At 42.1% G+C, this 21,003-nt stretch overlaps 1 protein-coding gene and 1 long non-coding RNA gene across 2 annotated transcripts in view; one reads left to right on the forward strand and one right to left on the reverse strand.

The window, feature by feature from the left end:
- The first annotated feature begins 1,941 nt into the window (after positions 1-1,941).
- Positions 1,942-6,526, forward strand: zfp36l1a (zinc finger protein 36, C3H type-like 1a). The gene is made up of 2 exons (XM_078277170.1): positions 1,942-2,147; positions 3,310-6,526. The coding sequence occupies exons 1-2, from the start codon at positions 2,097-2,099 to the stop codon at positions 4,375-4,377; spliced, it is 1,119 nt and encodes a 372-aa protein (XP_078133296.1). The 5' UTR covers positions 1,942-2,096; the 3' UTR covers positions 4,378-6,526.
- Positions 6,527-11,389: 4,863 nt separating this feature from the next.
- LOC144534982 (uncharacterized) overlaps positions 11,390-21,003 on the reverse strand; it is a 73,518-nt gene continuing 63,904 nt past the window's right edge. Inside the window, exon 4 of the long non-coding RNA XR_013503632.1 lies at positions 11,390-11,752. This is a non-coding gene — a long non-coding RNA (uncharacterized LOC144534982). The remainder of the gene's footprint in view (positions 11,753-21,003) is intronic.

Raw genomic sequence — 21,003 nt, forward strand, 5'->3', positions numbered from 1 at the left:
AGACTTGGCTCCAATAAAGAAGACATTTCACATCAGAGTCAGTGGCTTGTTGTTGAGTTTTGAACCCTGCTGGCCTAATGGAGTTTAAATCCGCACGAGAATCTATTTGCTCCAACATCACAGCCCTTTGTACGTTGTACCTAAGTTAACTCTGGCTCTGATTATGTTTAATGTGTGACATATTATCACTCATTTAGATCATTTCACACCAGCTAGGGTTATTTTTGTATTTGCTGAAAAAGAAAATGCTGTGATTCCCCTCCTACACCCCTGCTGTAGTTACTCCTCAGAGGAGAGACGATCGATCTGATCTAGTTAATCAATCAGTGACAGGGCCTTTGAACTGCAGACGTGATTTGCAAGTCTGTCACCCCACCCTGTCGTCTGTGAAAACACTCCAGGGAGATTACTCCAAACAGCCCCGGATCGTAAAACTCTTTTTATGTTAAAAACACACACCCTCGCTCTTCGCTGACGGGGTCCAGGATATCTCAGAAAGTTATAAATCTGCTTTTCTTTATGGGGGGAAGATAACTTTGTAGTTCCTAAAGGTCAGACATAGATCAGAACTTTGTTTGAAATGAATATGCTGTATTCAAGACCTGTATCTGGCCTTTTCTATCTCAACTAAATTCAACATTTCAGTACAAAAACAACTTCTGCCTCCTCCACGGCAGCTCGCATTGAGACAAAGCTCTCCACCCCCTGTGTGGCTTCTGTATAGGCGAAGAAGAGGAAGGGAAAAGGGAATGTTTTGCCTCTCTCTCTCTCCACCCCTCTCACCTCCCTGGGGCAGTGCTGTGTAGTAATAAACGTCCCCCATAAATCTTCCCTCACGCCATCATCCCCTCCTCCAACTCCCAACTTTTGCTTAACAGCTTCTTTTCTTCTCCCCCAACCCTGCCTTTCTTTCCCCTCCTCTCTTTTCTATTGCAACCCAACCCTGACATTGACTCTGCACATGGCCCATGGCTGCGCTGTCATGGATTTAGAGGGAGTGAGGGAGAGAGAGAGAGAGAGAGAGAGAGAGAGAGAGAGAGAGAGAGAGGGGGGAAGACGATGGGCCACAATAGATTTGTATAGGTTTCACTCGCTGCAGCCCAGCTCTTTCACATGTGGCTGCGAGCATCATTATCACAGGCTGTGGTTGAATCTAGTGAGATCACTCATGTATCAGGTTATCACCTAGCCTACCTGATGGAATGACACATACATCCATGCACATATTCAGCAGCATTATACCTGCTGGTAAGGAAGAGGAGCTGTAATCAAAACAGTGAGAGAAAGAAGGATTTAATGGGCGAAATGACTGTGGTCGGTAAAGAGTTAAAAGCTGTAGCTGCCTGAATTCACCGGAAAGTCCCACAAGTGACGTTACAGTCCAGCAATTAAGAGTAAATTAATTACAGAGTAGTGGATGGTAGCTGAAACCCTGGGGATAGTGCAGCGCCTCCCAGTAAACAACTCCAGACTGTTTAAGTACCAGACTTCCATAAGAAAAAGAAGGAAATAAAGTTGTAGCTTACTTTTGCCACTGGACTTAAAAATCTACTGTTGGTAACTTAGTTTTTATTTATATATTTACTTTTACATTTAAGTTAAGACGCTATTCCTCTTAACACAGTTAATAAACTAAACATCTACAGTATAATGATTGTAATAAGTCACTTTTTATGTATAATCCAATGTGTATTACTCTCCCCAGATAAACTACTAAACAGGCTTACTAAAGAGATAAAAAAAAAAAAAAAGAGTTATCTTTACTGCACGATGCTCAGAAATTAAAGTCAACAACTGTTTAGTATTCATTCTGCGTGCAACAGTGTAGTAATCTCAAACAAACTGGCAACCCACTGAAAGAAGAGGAAAAGAAAAGAAAAAAAGTTAACAGAAAGTTAACGCCCAGCGCTTGAGGCTCCTCCTGCATAGGATTATAAAGCAAATGCCGGGGCTAGTGCAGGGCAGAGGGGGAGTTCTGCAGGGTCAAAAATACACAGGAGCTGCATATCAGAAACTCAGCAGCAGACCGGCGCAACTTTTCTAACAAGCACATTTTTTTTTTTTTACTACTTTTGATTTAACTGGTCGCTGCAAAGATGACCACAGCTGTGGTGTCGCCTTTCTTCGACTTCGACGTAATGAACAAGGTAGCTTCAAAACTTTTCTCTCTCTCCGGTCTTTTACAGAAGTATGTTAGCCTGTTAGCAGCAGTGAGTTAGCTAGCCGCTGTGGAGGAATGATGTGCTGCATGCCCGCGGCCCTCTGCCGTGACGCGCCTGTGTGTGGAGGGCGGTTTGTTTTGTTTTGCTGTTTTTCCGCTTCACTTTGGCTTCGACTGTTTGCTTCTTTTTTCACTTGTTTCCTGTCCAAACATCGTCGCGTGCGTTATTTGCGTTAAAAGAGTCTCTCAAAAGTGTGCCGAAGTCTGCCGATAACTAAACATGAATTGCTAACTATTGTTGAAATGTTCAACTTCCATATCCAACATGTGTCACATCAGTTAACCTAAAAGGTCTTGTTTTGCCTAGCAGTTACGCAGCAGGTTCGATGTTTCGCTTCAGTTAATACATGCCATGTTTCTGTTAATGACGGCACGGTTTTGCGCCACTTTTAATACTGCTCACAAAGCAGCCACATGCTCGCTAATCATTGACTAGATTGGTCTGGCTTTTAACTAACTTACAATTGCTCTTATAAAACCGTTTCTACGCTTAACCGTGTTAATGTGTTGGGAAATAACTGGTCTTCAAAATCGTAACTGCTAGCTGGTTAGTTTACGTCACTGCACTGTTTTCGTTTGCATACATTTTCATGTTTTCAGTGTCATTTCTTTTAAAACGGCGCCTTTTTTTCCTTAGCGATTGTCAGAGTTTATTCTCTGGTAGCTTTAATACTCATGTAAATCAGTGACTAAACCGACCATCTCCTTTTTTAGTTTGGACGTGTATTGAAAAGCATCAGCTTTCTCTTGTAATTCAGCAGGATGCTTTACCACTTTCATTATCTTTCAAATGATGCAGCCTCTTTGTAGCCACTAGCAGCCCTGTGGCCTCTCATGTGCTGCTGCTCCATCTACTAAACAGGCACACATTCCTCACCAGGGCAACTTGCCAAACCAGCTGCTGTTCTATAGGCCTGTATCCGCTTATGTTGTCAGAGCCAAAAAGAACACAGTCATGCAAAAGGAGGCTGTGGGTTTTTCCTCTCTAGCCAACTAGCTCTCTTTAAAATCAGGACCACATTGACTGTCTGCCTTGGTGTATATGTAAAATGTTTTTCTAACGACATGTTTTCTTTGTGTTTCTGCAGAACAACAAACTGCTCAGCTACAACAACAACAACCTGGGTGCCCCCCATCCCATGTCTGTCCCTTGCACTGGCACTAATGTGCCCATCTCCAGCCCCGCCGGAGCCCTGCTGGACAGGAAGGCGGTGGGATCTCCCTCAGTGGGAGGCGTGTACCAGCGGCGGCACTCTGTCAGCAGCACAAAGTTCAGCCAGAACCAGTTTCTGAACAGCCTGAAGGCAGCGGACCACTCCTCACTCATCTCAGGGGTTGGCAATGCCATCAACAACAAGGAGACCCGCATGCGAGACCGCTCCTTCTCTGAGACGGGCGAGAGGCTCCTCAACAAGTGCCTGGGCCCTGCCAGTCCCACCGGCAGCAGCCAAGTGAACTCCAGCCGCTACAAGACGGAGCTTTGCAGGCCCTTTGAGGAAAATGGTTCCTGCAAGTATGGCGACAAATGCCAGTTTGCTCACGGAATTCATGAACTGCGCAGCCTGAGCCGCCACCCCAAATACAAAACTGAGTTGTGCCGCACCTTCCACACAATCGGTTTCTGCCCATACGGGCCTCGCTGCCATTTCATCCACAATGCTGAGGAGCGCCGTGGACCTCCCCAGCAGTGCTCCCCTCTTAACTCCTCCAACAAGATGGAGAGGCCTCGACTGCAGCACAGCTACAGCTTTGCAGGCTTCTCCAGCTCAGCTGGGCTGAGAGACAGCCCCACCTCGGTCACCCCTCCACCCATGTTCTTCCCTGATGAGGTCCCCGACTGGCCCAGCAGTAACCCCTTCACCTACTCCAGCCAGGAGCTGGCCAACCTGTTTGGACCCAGCCTCAGTGTTGGTCCTGTAGGCACAGAGCCCAACACCCCTGCACCTCCCTCTCCAACAAGCACACCTTACTATTTCAGACCAATGTTGGAGTCCCCTCACATGTTCGATTCTCCATCCAGCCCTCCTGACTCTCTGTCAGACCAAGAGGGCTACCAGAGCAGCTCTGGAGGCAGCCTGAGTGGCTCAGAGTCCCCAACGCTGGATACCACCCGCCGCCTTCCCATCTTTAGCCGCCTCTCCATCTCTGATGACTAGACTGCACGCATCCACCAGTGACTTTAAGTTCGATGACACAAAGAGAACATGGCACTCCCCTCTACCTCTGCCCTTTTCCTAAGCTTCCCCTCACACAACACCGTGTTAGTTCCTTGTTAGTATTGTAAGGATGTAGTCCATTAAGGGAGCTCTCTCTCTCAACTCAAATTATCATTTCACCCCTGTAAATCTGCACAGCAAGTTAAAAAAAGAAAGTACCCTGCCATGTGTCATAGTGCCAAAAAGGGAGAGGAAATTGAACAATGAAAATCATGAGAACAAGAATTGACTGTTTTGCCAGGTGCCACTTGTTTTTTCTTTTCTTCTTAATTTGTTCTTGAATGTGTAGCAGCACAAGTGGCCTTGGAAAGGGGAGTGCATTGCACTAGCCCCCCAACCCCTCCCTCCCTTCTCCTCCCCTGACGATACCACTTCCCCTGAGCTAGCTAGAGGGTGCTCACTAATGTAACTGTAGATCTACCGCAGCTGTTTTTACAGACTGAGTTAAGACAAAAAGGAAAAAAATAAAGACCCTGAAAAGATATGAATAGTTTTTAAAAAGAAAAGTGCCTGGGGCGGTTTCTGCATGTGTTTAGGGTGAATGGACTACTGTTTTGTTTTTGTTGTTTTTCTCATTTGCCCCCCTCCACCCCCCTGTCACGGTTCTTCTCAAGCCCCGTCTTCTGTAATTGTGGACTGGGTGAGTCTGCAGGAAGGACTTTGAACTGGAAGTTGGTTATGTCCCCCTCCCACCCCCTTACGGAGTTTTCTCCTCCTGTTGCTGGTCACTGGCTCTTTTCTTGGAAAGGAAGTCTTGATATCAAACCGTTTTATTAAACCTGTAAAGACTTTGTCCCGCCTCTCCACCCTGCCTCCCCCGCCTTCATCCTCGCCGATCTGGGGAATTCCAGCATTCCCATGGTGCAGTTGTACATCCTGCGACTTGACGAGATCGGATCTCCAAGCTATTTTACTTTACTTCTCACCCCCACTTTAGTACCTGCTCCGAAGAGCACTCTACTCATTACATCCTTTTTGCTTTCTTTATTTGATAATTATTTTTTATTAATGTTATTACGGTTATTGTTTGAAAAACCTTCCAGACAGAAGGTTTGCTTGTCACTGCTTATTTAACTTATCAGAACATATTTATTGCTGATCATATGCTTTTTTTTTTTTTTTTTTTTTTTTTTATTAATTTTGTTTTGTATTTATCTGGATAATGAACAATAGAATATATTTTCTTTTATGTTAAATTATGATCTTCCATATTAATCTAAAGATTGTGAAGACGTTTTTGTCAGTTTTCCTTTTTTCACAGTTTAATATATTGTACTTCAATGACTTTTGTTCTGCAACTACACAAATGAAACTTAATTTAAAGCAAAAAAAAAAAATGCAAAAAAAGACGTTTTGCGTTTTGATTATTTATTGTACTTTTAGTTTTTTTTTTCTTCTTCTTACTCTCTTATTGGACTGCAATTCCATCTAAACTAGATTTGCTTGTATTCATTCCTGATGTTTTCCCCTTCACATCTTACAATAATCTGACAGTAACAGTAGCTAACTGTTATTACATTGATTCACCTCGTCAGTTTTTGTCTCAGATCTTGTCCCAGATCGGAGTATTTTCTCACATTACTTGGGTTGGTGGTAGAAGTAAAATGGGGTGCTGAAAGACCTCTCGCATCACTGGTTTAGGAGAGTCTCCACGTTAGACTGGTTACGTTGAAATGTCTTCTGTCTTACACCCAATCTGTTATTACAAGCAATAGCTGTGACCAAATGGGTTGAGGAAATTTTATTTGTGTTCTTCTTAATTTGATTGGATGCTTGATGCACCAGCTTGGCCCCCTCTTGACCATTGGAAGTGCCTCTTTGAATACATTCCAGGTAGCTAAGGCATCTGTGCCTTTTTATATTTGATAAATGGAGGACAATTAATTTTTTTTTTTTTTAAGTCACTTGTTCTGTGTTGCCTTCACGTGTTTTGAAAGAGGTGAACAGATTTTGACACAAAGAAAGTAAAACAGTTGAATGTATTTTTTCAGCCATGTTTTTTTTCACTACAATAATTTCTGTGAGTTTCTCTTTTGTAAGTATTGATTGCAGTTAAGTCAATAAACCCCGTATTTTTTGAAAAGTTGAACAGTCTAATGAGTTGTGTACTTGGGTTGAAATCTCCTTTAGTTGCTCCTGCACATTGCAGGTATAGACACGCTGCACATGCATGATGCTATAAAGTGTTAAATATTGAGGTTAAAATGTCCTTTTTCAAATATGTGCAATGAAGATAAGTTTAAAATGCTTATTCTATACATTTCATCAGGTTACTTAATATTCCAGTTTTCATAGGACCCTGGTTTGGGTGGCATGAGAGCAGACTGGTTATTTTAACATTTGTATAATACAGGCCTTTAGGGAATCAACTTGTGTCAAAGCTTTATATCAGGTTTACAATGAGGCACACCCCCATAAATCCACTTAGAAATCATAGAAAAAAAGACACTCCTAACTCCAGTACTAATGGGTACATTGCAAACAGGTTTGGCTAACAGCTAATTCGGCATACTTTTAATTATGCCAATTTGCCAAAATGTAAACAAACGCGCTGAAGAAAACTCAAGTTGTAGGCCACCGCTTACTAACTGGCTCCACGGCAACATACTACTGCAATGTCATACTTTGAAATATAAAGGAATATATATATAAAGGTAAAAATGGGAAATAGCTGTGCTTCTCTGTGCATAATGCAGAACTAAAGGGAGTTTCACTGTGGTGGAAGTTCATTGGTGAACTGCACAGAGGAGCAGTCAGGGGTATTGACCTAGGGTTGATCAAACTCTGACCATTGGTTACGCAAAGACAAGACACTCCTGGCTTCAGCAGAAATATTGATCGGGGGGCTGAAACCGTTATGTTTCTGAGAGGAAAAAAAACGTGTAATTTGCTGAGGTTATCACCTGATCGATGATACTGAGGTTAAAAGCAAACTGATCGATATGTCTGTGAGGATATCCTAAGTATGGGATAAACAATTGTGTCATAGAGCGATAGGTTAATCAAAATATATAGCGTAGTAACACGTGAATTTAATATATTTTTTTACATAGATAAATATTTCACTATTAATACAAGCATGGTATTTGATTTCAGTAACAACACCCTGTAACTTCCCCTTCATACACTCCATTCAACATCCACACTGCTTCTGCTTTCGCTTGCTCTCTGGACACTTCCGTCTCTCCCTGTTTATGTTCTCTCAGATTGCAAAAACGAGCCGGAACAGGAACTCCCTTCCCTCCATACAATGGTGGGTGCTGACCCGTCACAGCTGACCTGTGGAGGCCTTGTTGTTGCTTTATTCCAGAGAACCTGGGCCCCGGTAGATTCTTGTCTAGTTCCTCTACTCCCTCCTCGACCCACCCACCCACTCACCCACCCCAGCCCCATCTCTAAACAAAGCTGCCTGTCTGCTGAGAGCCTGATTCTACTTAATGTTACTTCACCTACCAATTTGCATACCAGCAAGTTATAAATAGGGAAACAACCTTCCAAACATTGCTTTTTGGATACTAACAGTTAATTACTCACTACTTCATATTGTTTCATTTTGTGTCACACATTCTTTGAAAAACAGAGAAAGTTAAAAATACCCTAACATGTGGCCAACAAATTGAATACCATCGAGTATTCATGACATACTGCTAATAAAATCCTCATTGCGTTTTAAAGCAATGATCAACAACAAACTTGGAAGAAGAAGCCAGAATGCAACAGCTTGTTTTATAAGTGGGTTGTACAAATGTAGTCAAGGAGTTACTTTTAAACTATTTTTAATGCTATTGAAGTGAAGTAATTACAAAGAAAGGACTTATTCCTATGGCTCATGTTTCACCAGAGCAAAGTACATGGATGGATTTTTCTGGTCTTGGAGAGCACAGGCCATCTTTAACTTAAACATACATTGTTTTATCACCTTTATACTTTTATGAGAATTGCTTATAAAATGTTATTTTGAATTGATGACATGTTGCAGAAGTCCACTACATAGCATGACTAATAACTTCTGTTTGGGGTCTCAGCTAAACATCTGTAATTGGTGTTGACAGTACTTTTTACGCAGCACTACCCCTCCCAAGATCCAGATAATTTCAGATTTCTTTTCTGAAGTTTTGTAACAGTTTGAGTGAGATCTCTCTGGGATCCAATTGACAACACCAACATCTAGCACTATAAAGGATAACCTACCGTACATTTCTTTGTCTGTGAATGAATATACATTTGTTCATGCATTGGCCATGAACTATATATATAGAACAAGAAATATTTCTTTAGTCATTATTTGGTATATGTTCTTATATATACTTATGTTCGTATTTTGTCACCTTAATCAAACATTCAATCGTAGTTTGTGGCATAAGGAACCATTTTTCTACATTTTGTGTTTTAGATAAGATAAAGGAAATGTTTTCATATCTCAGACTAAACCAGGTGACTATGACTCAAGCACACCTTCTTTTCTTGCTGCACCCTTTCAGAAGAACTTAAACTGCGTGCAGTTGGAGGGACATAAAAGAGGGCTGTTTCCTGTTTGTGTGGTCTGAGTATAGAGGCACCTTGCGACGAAATACCAGGAAGTGGGTTTCTGAACCTCCAGCAGCAGGTCTGAGGGTGGCGGAGGGAGGGCGGGTCGTCTGCTCTTTGATATGTGGCACGAAAAAGAAAAGAACAAAAAAAAGAAAAAAATCTTCCATTACTTCATCACATTTTAGAGCAGGTTGCTTTCCAATATGGAAACAGTACGGTGACACAGATCAGGTTTGTGGTTCATTCATTGCTTCCTGCACAATAGGAGAATGCAGGTGTGTAGTTCTACTCTCAGTATCTTCATTCACCTTTAACCCTCGCGGTTGAGCAAGAACATTTAACGGCATTTTCAGTTTATAATTATGTTATCAGAGGCAGATTTACGTCTTTGTTTGAGAAAAAAGTGAGCAAATAGTACTGGATGTGCTAACTGTGTTATTTCCCTTATCTTCACTCAGAGCAGAGAGCAGAGTATCTGCAGCCGTGCGTGCATGCATGTGTGCATATGTCTGCATCACTGCAGTGTGACAGGTGATGTGGGAGGGATAATTAATCACCAAACAGGGGCTGGGATCAACAATGAGTGATGAGGTTGGGCTATCCAGAGGCTGCTTTGTCTGTCAAAAACAGAGAGGCACGATTAACCTCCTTGAGACACACAATCCAGAGCTAACAAACCTCCATTAGAAACATCCTCAACAAGTAAAAACTGCACTTTTAATGTCAGTGGAGGGATTAGATGTTCCTCTATGCAGCGACCCATGGTGATAGCATAAGCCCACGTGGAACAAAAGTGAATGGTGGTCGAACTTAAAAGAAAATGTTTGACATTTTGGGAAATACTACTTTTGACGATTGATACCGCTCTCATGTCTGTACGGTAAATATGAAGCCACAGACTGGAAACGGGGAAACAGCTATCCTGAGTCTGTACAAAGGTAACAGAATCCACCTACCGGCATCCCTAAAGCTCACTAATTAACACGTAACATCTTGTTTGTTTAATCCATTCAAAAAGCATACTTATAAAATGACTATTCACCATTTTGCAGGGAGTTATGTGCCGGAATATTTCCAGGCAACCAGTAAAGACTTCACTTCTCCCCGCCTAGAAAAAGTCCAGCACAAAGTGAATACAAACTAGTTTCCCTCAATGTCCAGTCTTCATGCTAAGCTAAGCTAAGCTAACCGGCTGCTGGCTACAGCTACATATTTAACGTATAGACATTAGAGTGGTATTGATATTATCGACACTCAGCAAACTCACACTCATTTTCTCACCTTTCGGAAATTTGATTTTGGAAACAAAGATGAAAAGATATAAGATATTGGGGTTACTGAAAACAAATTAATGTGAAACTAGAAGGGGACTCGGAGAGTGCAGACCTCTGCCAGCGCATGCCTTATCTCACAATGTTAATGCAGTGTGAATTCTCCCAGTCAGGAACACATTTTTCTGATTATTCCGGCACCACATCAATGCAGATGCAATTGCAACAAATACCCTATCTTGCAATTTTAACATAGTGTGTATCTGCCGTGTGATTCGGATCCGCTCCAAAATTGAATGGGTTCTTCTTTGGCCCATGCTATACCCTTCCACAAAGTTTCAGAAAAATCGGGCAGTAGTTTTTCTGTTATCCTGCTGACTCATCTGTTTTGCAAAAAGCTAACACGGTGAGTCAGATGTAAAGCTGTGACAAAGAATGAATGATGACAAGAATGATGTCACATTTATGACATTTGCCTTGGTTAATTACAGCAACATGTGATCACTATGCATGTGTCTGTCACAGTGATCAAAACCTTGTAACGGTTTCCCTTGTTGTTACAGGAGAGACCTCTAAACCTGCCACTGGGCCCTTCTAGGTTGTGTATAGTGAAAGTACTTGACAGCTTTATCATCTCTCTTCCCTGTTCACTCTCTGTGGTTGATTTGTCCGATGTTTCACAGGTGGGATTGTGGGGAGGTAGAATCTTGTTTTCCCAAATATTGAAATTCTTAACTTAATTATGGGGATGTGTTTTATAATTTGTGTTAACAATGGGCCTTCTCATCCCATCTCTAATCCTTTCCTGACTATTATCAGCCTGTAGTGTCTGTGTATATATATATATATATATTTCACTGTTTTGGAAGTTTACCTTCTGAATACAAAACAATAATGAAGATAACTGACTTTGAGTGACAGAGATAGTGGAATACTCCCAAAAATTGTGGCAACTTTTATTTACTCTTTGATAACTTTGCCTTCAAAACACAATATAATAATAATAATAATAAAAAAGCTTATATTGTATTGCAATTGGGGTGTAGAGTAACTTTCTCACTTTAAATATTTTCAACCTCACAATTTCCCCTACATACACATTTCTGGTTTTTCTGGTTCTGGTATATTTGATAAATGATCTAACCCGAGACAGTAGCAGTAACTGTGAGGCTTTACAGTTAGCATTTTAGGAATCACATCACTCTAATCTCAGTATATGTAACACTTTACTCCCCAGTCATGCAGATTTCTATGCTGCCTGCAGCAAAATCTGCAGGCTTTATCTTTGTAGGTCTATGGCCATATGTGTCACAGTGAGACTGATTGCAGATCAACAAAGACAACAGTCACAACCACTCCCTGATCCTGTGGGTTTAACCCAGACACTCTGCAGCCCTATTATCTAGGCGACTGAGGCTATGACACACTGCTTACCGAGTAATGACCATTAGCCCTGCAAGGATCCAGTGTCACATGTCCTTTTGTTCCTCCGGGCTAAGTGGAAACCCCTTGACCTGTAAAAGAAAAGAAGAGAAAACACATATGTGTTGAGCAGAGGAGCAGAGAGGACAGCGCTGGTGATGGCTGTCTGACAGGTTGTGGAAACACACCCTTCCACTCCTTAGTGTGACAGAAAAACAAACACAGAGCCACTAAACTCTCGCTGAGCCCCACACTAATGGACAAGCGATGACTTTTTCCTAACGAGAAGTGCTGGCCCAGTGGAAACAGGAGACGAGGACTGGCCAATCGGAGAGCCCGTCCCGAACCTGACACTGTTGTGCTTTGGGTTTCTGGTCCACTGGGCCAAGTGAGTTTCTCCCTCAGCTCTCTTGAGTACTGAACCACTTAACTCTTCCTGTCTCATGACTCCCAACATCGTGGCCCGATGGGAGGAAAGTGGGCTCCATTAACAGTGCAACACCTGCTGTGCAGTTTGACCTATTCCCGCTCTAATTAGGACCTTACGGGATATTTCCAGTTCATAACAAGTAGGATTTTATTTGTGTAGTTTTGGCCATCATTTCCATTTCCTATAACAACATTGTAGAGATCTGGGAACATCATTACAACACACAAGTCATCAGACAGGTTGTAAACAAGCCTGCAGTTTATCCATATTATCAAAACCAATGCTTCACAACCTTTTTTAGTCATGACCACTTAACGCAAAGCAATGTCTATTTGCAACCCCTCGTCACAGCGTGCATGTCTTCAGTAGGAGTTAAGAGCAGTACACTCAAAGGGTCATTTTACATCTCTCAATACTTGAGAAGGTAAAGTAGACAGCAGTTTCAATAGAAAATGGGGCAAATATTGAGGAACGAATAATTTTGTGTAAAATAATTTAGTTGTTTCTCATTTCCTACCTCGTGACGCTTTGTTGGGGTCCAGACTTTTGCCTAAACCACTAATCTAAACCCCTTTATTTGAAGGTCAAAAAAAGAAGTTCCCTTATTGCTCAAGAAAACTGTCTGCACGACTAGCATGTATAGTAGGTCAAAGTTGAATCAAGAAGTTGGTCTGTAAACCATGATGGATGTTTACACAGATCATTTGGGTAATCATTTTACCTTTTGTCCTCGTTTTCTCTTCCAAATACATTAGGCTAACCTGGAGGTGAGTTAAAAACCTGTATGATGGTGTTTGTTTCTTGCACTTCCCTTTATTGTAGCAATGTAGCCGTGTCCCCAGATCTCAGCAGTTAACTTGGCGAATAAAGTGTTATTTTCACAAACAGACTGAAACACCAGGAGACAATACACAACTGAGCTATCTCCTCACTTAGGTCCTATATGCGTGATGTATGATAGTGCATGAGGTTAGCAATAAGCCAGTGAACCATGCAACGGCTAAAAACAGCGTTTCCTCCCACATGATTTTGCAGCATCTGTTTCCTCTGGTGGAAACCAACCTCTTTTTCACTTCTTAAACGCAGTTTTCAGTTTCTCACAATTTCAATACTGATTTATATGACCTCAGCGCACACACACACACACACACACACACACACACACACACACACACACACACACACACACACACACACACACACTCTCTTAGAAATAAACACACTCCTACGCCCTTACCCGCCTACTGGACCATGACAAACCTGTATACTTGACTAACCAGTTACCAGCCGCTCTGAGTCACTCAGGCCTTTTAGAGGTATAAGACAAACAGAAGATGACATCAGCGATAGTTTTACAGGAAGTCCTTGCTCCATCTTGTACTAAAGGCCAAGTCTGCACTAACCACAGATGATCATATCTTGTATTAGAGATCTAACACTTAACACAGGCACATGATGTTGATGAAAAATAAAGTACAAACTGCTTTAAGGCCACAATAAAAGGGTGACACGGCTTTAAAGACAGACAGACAGACAGACAGACAAAGAGGATCACTGAACTAAAGTCACCCTCCTGCTACTAACCATGGCTGTATACATTTTTTTGTTTGAGTTGTAAACAAGGCCTCAATATCCGTTTCTATCTCTATTTTACAATGATCTGCTGGCTCAGAGAGGCGAAGATAAGAACTGACTGAGAAACCGCAGATCTCACACCCACTAAGAAAAAGCACACAGAAGCACACACAGGGACATGCAAGTATACACACACATACGGAGGTGTACGTACAGGCATGCATGCTCCAGCTCGTATATAAGTCTGAACACACAAGCAGCAGTCCTCAGGGAAAGGCACATTTAACAGTTTATAATGGTTGATATTGGGTTCCCTCAGGGACGTACATGGGGCTCCACATGATTGAGGAATTTAGCTGTAAAAGCTCAACAGAGATTTTTTGGACGTGTCTGGCTCTGATTTCTCAAGTCTTCAATGGAAATAAGGCCCATCCTAAAACCTGTCCTACGCTCACCCTCGAGCCTCACCTGCTAACCTGCAGCGACATGCACTCGCACATGTAGGCAGGAAAAAAAGGATTAGAGCGTGACTTTACACAAAGGCCTTTAGTAATGGTGGTGTCAGGATATTAGTAAACCAACAATCACAAACTCAGTGTGCCCACAGTGTACTGTTTCTATCTGACTTTTTGTAGACTTTATCCAAGGGTGAAAGACAGTTGACTCAAATTAAGATGATTATTATTAGGCCTGTGTTGTGACTCGGGTCCACAGTTGTAGATTTGAGATTTGAGTCAGATTTAATGAGGTCTTTAGACTGGCCTGGACTTGAGACTTTGAAGCAAAAAGATCACCATAACCATGTCACTTTTCAGTCTTTTGCACAATGACTGTCTCTACCTCACTGACTGCTGACTTACTACTGCCACACTACTATACATACACTTACCTGTACAATATATGATCTTGCCATGCATATTTATACTACTGTCCATACTGTATCTCACTTATAGTGTATTCATATTTATACTACTGTCTATACTCGTACTTATAGCTGCACTTTATATTTTGGTAACTGCTGCTAATGTTCATACTGTATCTTAGCTTATTAATATCTACAATTACTATTTATTCTATACGCTGCACATTACTCTGCACTCAGCACGGCTGCTTTTTGCACTTGTGGTTAGATGCTAAACTGCATTTTGTTGTCTCAGTACTCTGTGCAAGGACAATACAGTTGATTTTAAACTACTGTACTCTAAAAAAGTGGAATCAATTGTTCAGTTTACACTCAGGTTTTACTGCTACAGCCTGGTTACTTGCATGACAGCTAGCCTACGGCAGCTAATTTTAGCTAATGTTAGCAAGCTTTAGATAGATAATGCAGGGTCACTGACGTTACAGAGTCAGTTTTCTTACTTAATGATTCTTATGCTAGTTGTACAGTGTGGTTTGGTATGTTGCAGATAAACAGTGTTTTTTTATTACAAAAGTAAATCAAGAAGTTGAGTTGAATTCATTAGCAATTACACCATTACTTAATTCAATACGCTAAGGTGTTTTGCTGCTACAGCCACACTCGGTGTGGTATAACAGCTAGCTAATGTTAGCTAATGTTATTGATAACTTAGATATTGTTGTTTAACTGACATGAGCAAGTTGTCTCACTTTCTCACTCTTATGCTACTCTAACAGTATGTATTTTGCTGCTACAGCCTTATTTGATCTGGTATGACTGTTAGCTAGCTTGTGACGGCTAATAAAGCACGTTACATAACAATGCAGGTTACTCTCTGAAGTATATTATTGAAGCTAACACACTATAATTGCCACTTCACTGTGACTTAAAAGCAAGAGACTATTGTTTAGTCTTAATTTTCAACCTTATAAAATCCCAGATTAAAAAACTAACAAGATTAGGCAGGCCTTGCATGGTGACCATGAATATTCACTGAGCAAGGATTTTGTGTTAGCTACAGTATGTAAAAACATTTTTAACACAGTTTCAAAAGGTAATTTGCTTATAAAGACTTGACTTAAACATACATATTAAGGAAATATTAGAGATATGATTTGAGATTTGCTTTGAAAAGGTTTGAGATTTCGACTTCCCCCAAAATACTTATAAACAGTTTTGCTTGGGTCTGCATCTAACCAAGAAAAAACCTAAACAATAGCTCTTTGCGGGGAAATAATACATTTGTTCTCAGAGGGGAACTCAACTGCGTTTTCCACTCTGCAAATCAGGCATCATTGTTATCTGAGACAAGAAATAACAGGGGAACATGATGTGTGAGAGCAGGCTTAGGCCCAGAGGAAGGTTGCAGCACAATGCGAGGCAAAGGAGATTTCTATAAATCACAGCCCTAACTGATTCCCCACCTGTGTCCGCTGTCTTCCCAGAAACACAGTCACACAAACAGCTGCCTTGCTCTGGAAAACCATCATAACCACGAAGCTCAGACACAAAATCGCACAATCAAGAGTCGTGGATATCAAACGGCAGCGATGTGTAGAACAAACTACCCCCTTAAGGCAGAAATTGTTGTTTTCGCATAGGATTTTGGTATGACGTTCCACGGTGGTGCACACAGCTTTACAAATTCATGCTTTGCACACACGCGATCAAACAACACAGCCATTAATTTGATTAGAAGGCTCTCAACAATTTCCAGGTTTCAGTCTTAAAAGGGCCTTGTGGTCACAGCCAAACCAAAAGCCTGAAATTAATTAATGGCATCCAGTTATCGTCATGATATTAACAGTAAGAGAGTGGCTACCCGGATTTATAGCATTTCCCAGTAAAAGGTTGTCAGTGTTTCTGGAGGTGACGTATCAAGTGTGTGTGTGTCTGTGTGTGCAAGTCTGCCGCATATGTAAACACATCCGAATGTGTATGAGCATACAAACACATATGAATGTGTATGAGCATGTGTGCTAAAGGGGGAGGGTTGTTTACTTGGGCAGCCTCTCAGAGAGTGTCTCCTGGCCGGCTCCCACTTCCTGCCCCTGCGCCTGGAGCAGCAGCCTGTCTAGTCAGCCACCTCGGGCTGACAGGGAGACCACATGCTAAAAGACTTATTGGCCTACTTTAGAAGACCTATGGGAGGGAAGGGGACCATAGGCCTGCTCTGGGTGGGGCTGAAAATGTTTTGAAGGGAGATTGCGGGGTCTATGGGGTGTCTGAATTTTTTAATAAAGCACTCCCTCCCCTCTCTCCCTGCTTTTCCTCTGAGTGCTTACAGCTGCAGGGATGGAGAAGGGGGGGGGGGCATAGCGGAACAGAGCGAACAGGCTCGGCATAGAGAGGGCCCTTCATGAAGTCACATCTGGACCTTTCCCAGAGAACTCAATGGAGCGGAGAGGCTAATGAAAGTCTTAAGTTATGTAATTGAGCTCTTCCATGTGCACCAGACGGTAATGTTGGCTTGATCCGCAGCACAGGATGTTAGCGAAATCCTATGGACATTTATGTTCCTTACAAAAGGCCTGATGAACTCAGCTGGGCTCATGTTGCTACTGTCATGTCTGTAGCAGCTTGCTAACGCAGAATCTGGATGTAGTGGAGATCCAGGCCCATACATGGAGTCGCTGCAGTGAGAGATTTGGCCTGTTAGACATAACTAACAGGGTTTGGCATTTACTGGTAGTAACAGGCCTACTTAGGTTGATTGGCCCATGTTGTTTTGCTGTAGTTAGGCTTCCACTGACCGGCAGCAGTGGAAAATCACAAGAGAATTATGAACATTAAGTACAGCGCATGATTAAATGTGGTGTACAATAATTCTTTTTGAACCTTGTTCAAAGTGTAAACGATTGTAATGTAATTTCGAGACTCGCAGTTTATGACAAACATATGTCTGCTGGTGTATTGTTATGCTTAGCAGTGACTTGAGCAGAGAGGCTGTAAAATAAGCTGCCTGGCTGGTTATGAGTGGGAGAGGGGAAAGAAAAGCCTGCACTGTAGGATAACATGGTGAAAGGTGGCGTGATGAATGGTAGGGAACACACATATACAGTATATGTGTGGATGCAAACAAGCTTGTAGTAATGTGTATGCATGTATGTGTGTGTGTGTGTGTGTGTGTGTGTGTGTGTGTGTGTGTGTGTGTGTGTGCGTGCGTGTGTGTCCATAACAACTGTGGGATGGGTGTAGGTTGTAACCACAGATTGAATAAGGTCTCCAGTATCAGCTCTAGCTTTGATTTACTTTCCACGGCCGAGGGGAGAAGAAAGAGAAGCATCTGAAGCAGAGGAGACGCTCCTGAAATGAACACCTTGCTAAAACCTGCCGCTGTATAAAGTGTCAGCGCTGGGGCCTCTCCGTGGCGTGGTGCCAAGCCCAGAGCCACTATCACCTCCACCACCATCACCACTACACCGCTGTGCCTTCCATTAATAACGGAGAAGAATAACAGTGACGGAGGGGAAGATAGACCAGAGCAACGATACATTACCTGCCAATTAGACGAAGGGCAGAGGCAATGAGGGGAAATGCAGACCATATGGGAGGCTATGTGAGAGGCCACCTGACCCAAGGGGCCCACAACTCTCACATCAACACTCCTCGCCAGACTGGACCTGTTTGAAGTCTTACATAATGCTCTGAATACCACCCTCTTCTCCATCTCTCTCCATCCAGTCTTTCCAACCTACACTCCTCCTCCTCCTCCTCTTCCTCTCTTGCCCTCTGCTTTCCACTCTGAGACCACAACCACAAAGACAGGGCCCCGGCCAAGAAAAACAAAACCCAGAATCAAATCAATTTTGAGAAGTTATGGTGCAACTATTACAGCTTAACACGGCGCTGACAAACCGCATGAGACGGTCCCCTCATGAGTGTGTCAAGAACGAAGTCTGTTATGTCTGTAACTTAAGTGATCGGACACACAAGAAACATAACAGCGGCGGCCACTGACAAAGTCCTTCTTCATGCATCCTTTATATAACGTGCATTAGTAATCCTGATGATTATTCCTTGGAAGTGGCTCAGTGGAATCAAGCATACCTTGACACAAATCTCTTACACATAATCATTACAGGGCCTTTCCTTGTATTTTCCAATGCTTGAAAAGGGAATTTTCCAAACGCTTCCTTTTGATGAAGGAGCTAAGGTTTAGCATGATTTCAACAGGCATGTAGAATAAAAAAGAAGTAAGAAGAACTAAAAAGAATTGCTTGAGATGTTAGATGAAAAACATCTATATCACATTTTATGTGTGTCTGTTAAATAAAAGGCTATAGCCAGCAGCTGGTTAGCTTAGCTTAGCACAGAGACTGGAACCAGGAAGAAACAGCTAGCATGGCTCTGGGTAAAGGTAACATCACCTCTAAAGCTCTCTAATTAACACAATCCGTTAGAGAAGTAGGAGAAGTTGTGGTTTTTCGGGGGGTTATGTAAAAGACTATTTATAGGCTGGGTGCAGTGACTTCCTGGAGTGATGACAAGACTCCCAGCTATGTAATAATCTGGGACATAACCTCCCATAAAATCACAATATGTCGTTTACATTTCGGTTTGTATAAGGATTAAAAAAACATGATCTCACATGTTTATTAGTGAGCGTTAAAGGTGCTAAGAGGCAGAATTCTGAATTGTGGAGAGAGCCAGGCTAGCTGTTTTCAGTCTTTGTGCTAACCTAAGCTGAGCTAGCCAGGCTGTAGTTTTATATATGGCGTACAGATACAAGAGTTGTATCGTTCTTCTCATCTAACTTTCAGCAAGAAAGCAATATGCGTATTTCCCAAAATGTCAAATTAATTCTTCAATCTGTATACACATAAACACACAGTGTGCACCGGCTCTCCTGCTGACTCGGTCTGGCTAGTGTATAAGAGAGGCTCCTGGCCAGGTCTAGTCAGAACCAGAAGGTCCAGCAGCAGCTCTGTGGAAACACTGACGCACCAGTCAGGGGCCTTAACACAACTTTACCTCCTCACAGCTGGCTGACAGTGACAATTTTCTTTTTTTCCAAAACACCTTTATTGTTACAACATAAATCATAAAAGAGCTAAAAACAAACTTGCGAGAAAACTAGTCCAGCGGAATAAATCTCATACCTTGCAAAAACAAGCCCCAGAAAGTAACTTACATTAAAAATCAAGCAGCATTGTACCACAGCTTAATCCACCATAAGAGAGAGAGAGAGACACACACGCACGCACACGCACACGCACACACACACACACACACACACACACACACACACACAAAGAAAGCTGTATCATTAACATGGTTGGACCCCTGAGAGACCGTTGGCCCATCATAAGCCTCTTATTAGACGACGCTCCTCAGAGAACTTGTGGTCTAATCTTATAAAACTTTGAACACCCGCTCCCTGTGTGCTTTACCACCGGCTTATTAGTCACAGTTCTGTTTCTGGTGCTCCAGTGCAGTAAATGGACTTGTTATACTTCAGGCTCACTAACAAAAAAATGTCGCTTTGACAGAGCCCCATTTGAATTATGGTGGAAAAGCAAAAGGTAAAGAGGTGTTGAGGTGTCGTTAGAGTGACACAGGTTTTTTTCACGCTGTTCTGTGCTGTTGCTGAAAGCTGAATCTTTCATCAGCCCAACCTTGCTCTAAAGTCATATGCACAGGGTCCTGCCTATATGCCACAGCACTTAAAGTAAAGTACCCAAATTAGACAGAGAGTTTAACACGTCACAGTTTACAAAATAGTGTGTAAATTCTGTGGTTTCATGTGATTTGTGTATTTTTTGTGTACTTTTCAGGTCACAGGTCTCCGTTTTAGCGCCGTGGTGGGCTAAAAGTCTGCAGGTTTTAGAGACAAGACAAATGTATTACTTGAGCATCATCATGCATCTTGAACACATTTTTTACCCAAACTAGGGAAACAGGAAACCGCAGTGACAAAGGAAGTCAGAGAATAACAACAATAGTTGTGGTGAAAGAGGCAGCTCAGAAAATATGAGAATTCAACCACCTGATGATAAGAAGTTAGCGCAAAGCAAAGACGATATAGCAAAGATCCTCTTTAGCAAAACAAACCATTTGAAAGTGCTGATGTTAGCATCCAAATGTCAACAAAGGCAACGAACTGTGTTGCCCTCTAATTTTGTGATATTTTAGACCATCTGCAGACAGCTTGTAGTTGGGGGCTGGTGTAGCATAAAGGCAATACAGGATTGTTTTTAGTCTGAAAATGGGCCCTTTTGTCTCAAGTATGACTTCAGCCTATACATCGCCATAAACTGCATATTCAACCATGTTTGCATTTTCTTTTTAACCTTGTGTCAGAGAGCAACAGTCGCTGAAATGAGAAGGATTGTGCCCGAAATGGCTTTGCAGGATCCCAAAGATGCAGATTTGTTCAGCATTTTGGGAAATGCACTTATTGGTTTTCTTAGATGAGATGATTGATACCACTCTCA

This window comes from Sander vitreus, chromosome 20 (genome assembly GCF_031162955.1).
Source record: "Sander vitreus isolate 19-12246 chromosome 20, sanVit1, whole genome shotgun sequence".
NCBI classification, from domain to species: Eukaryota; Metazoa; Chordata; class Actinopteri; order Perciformes; family Percidae; genus Sander; species Sander vitreus.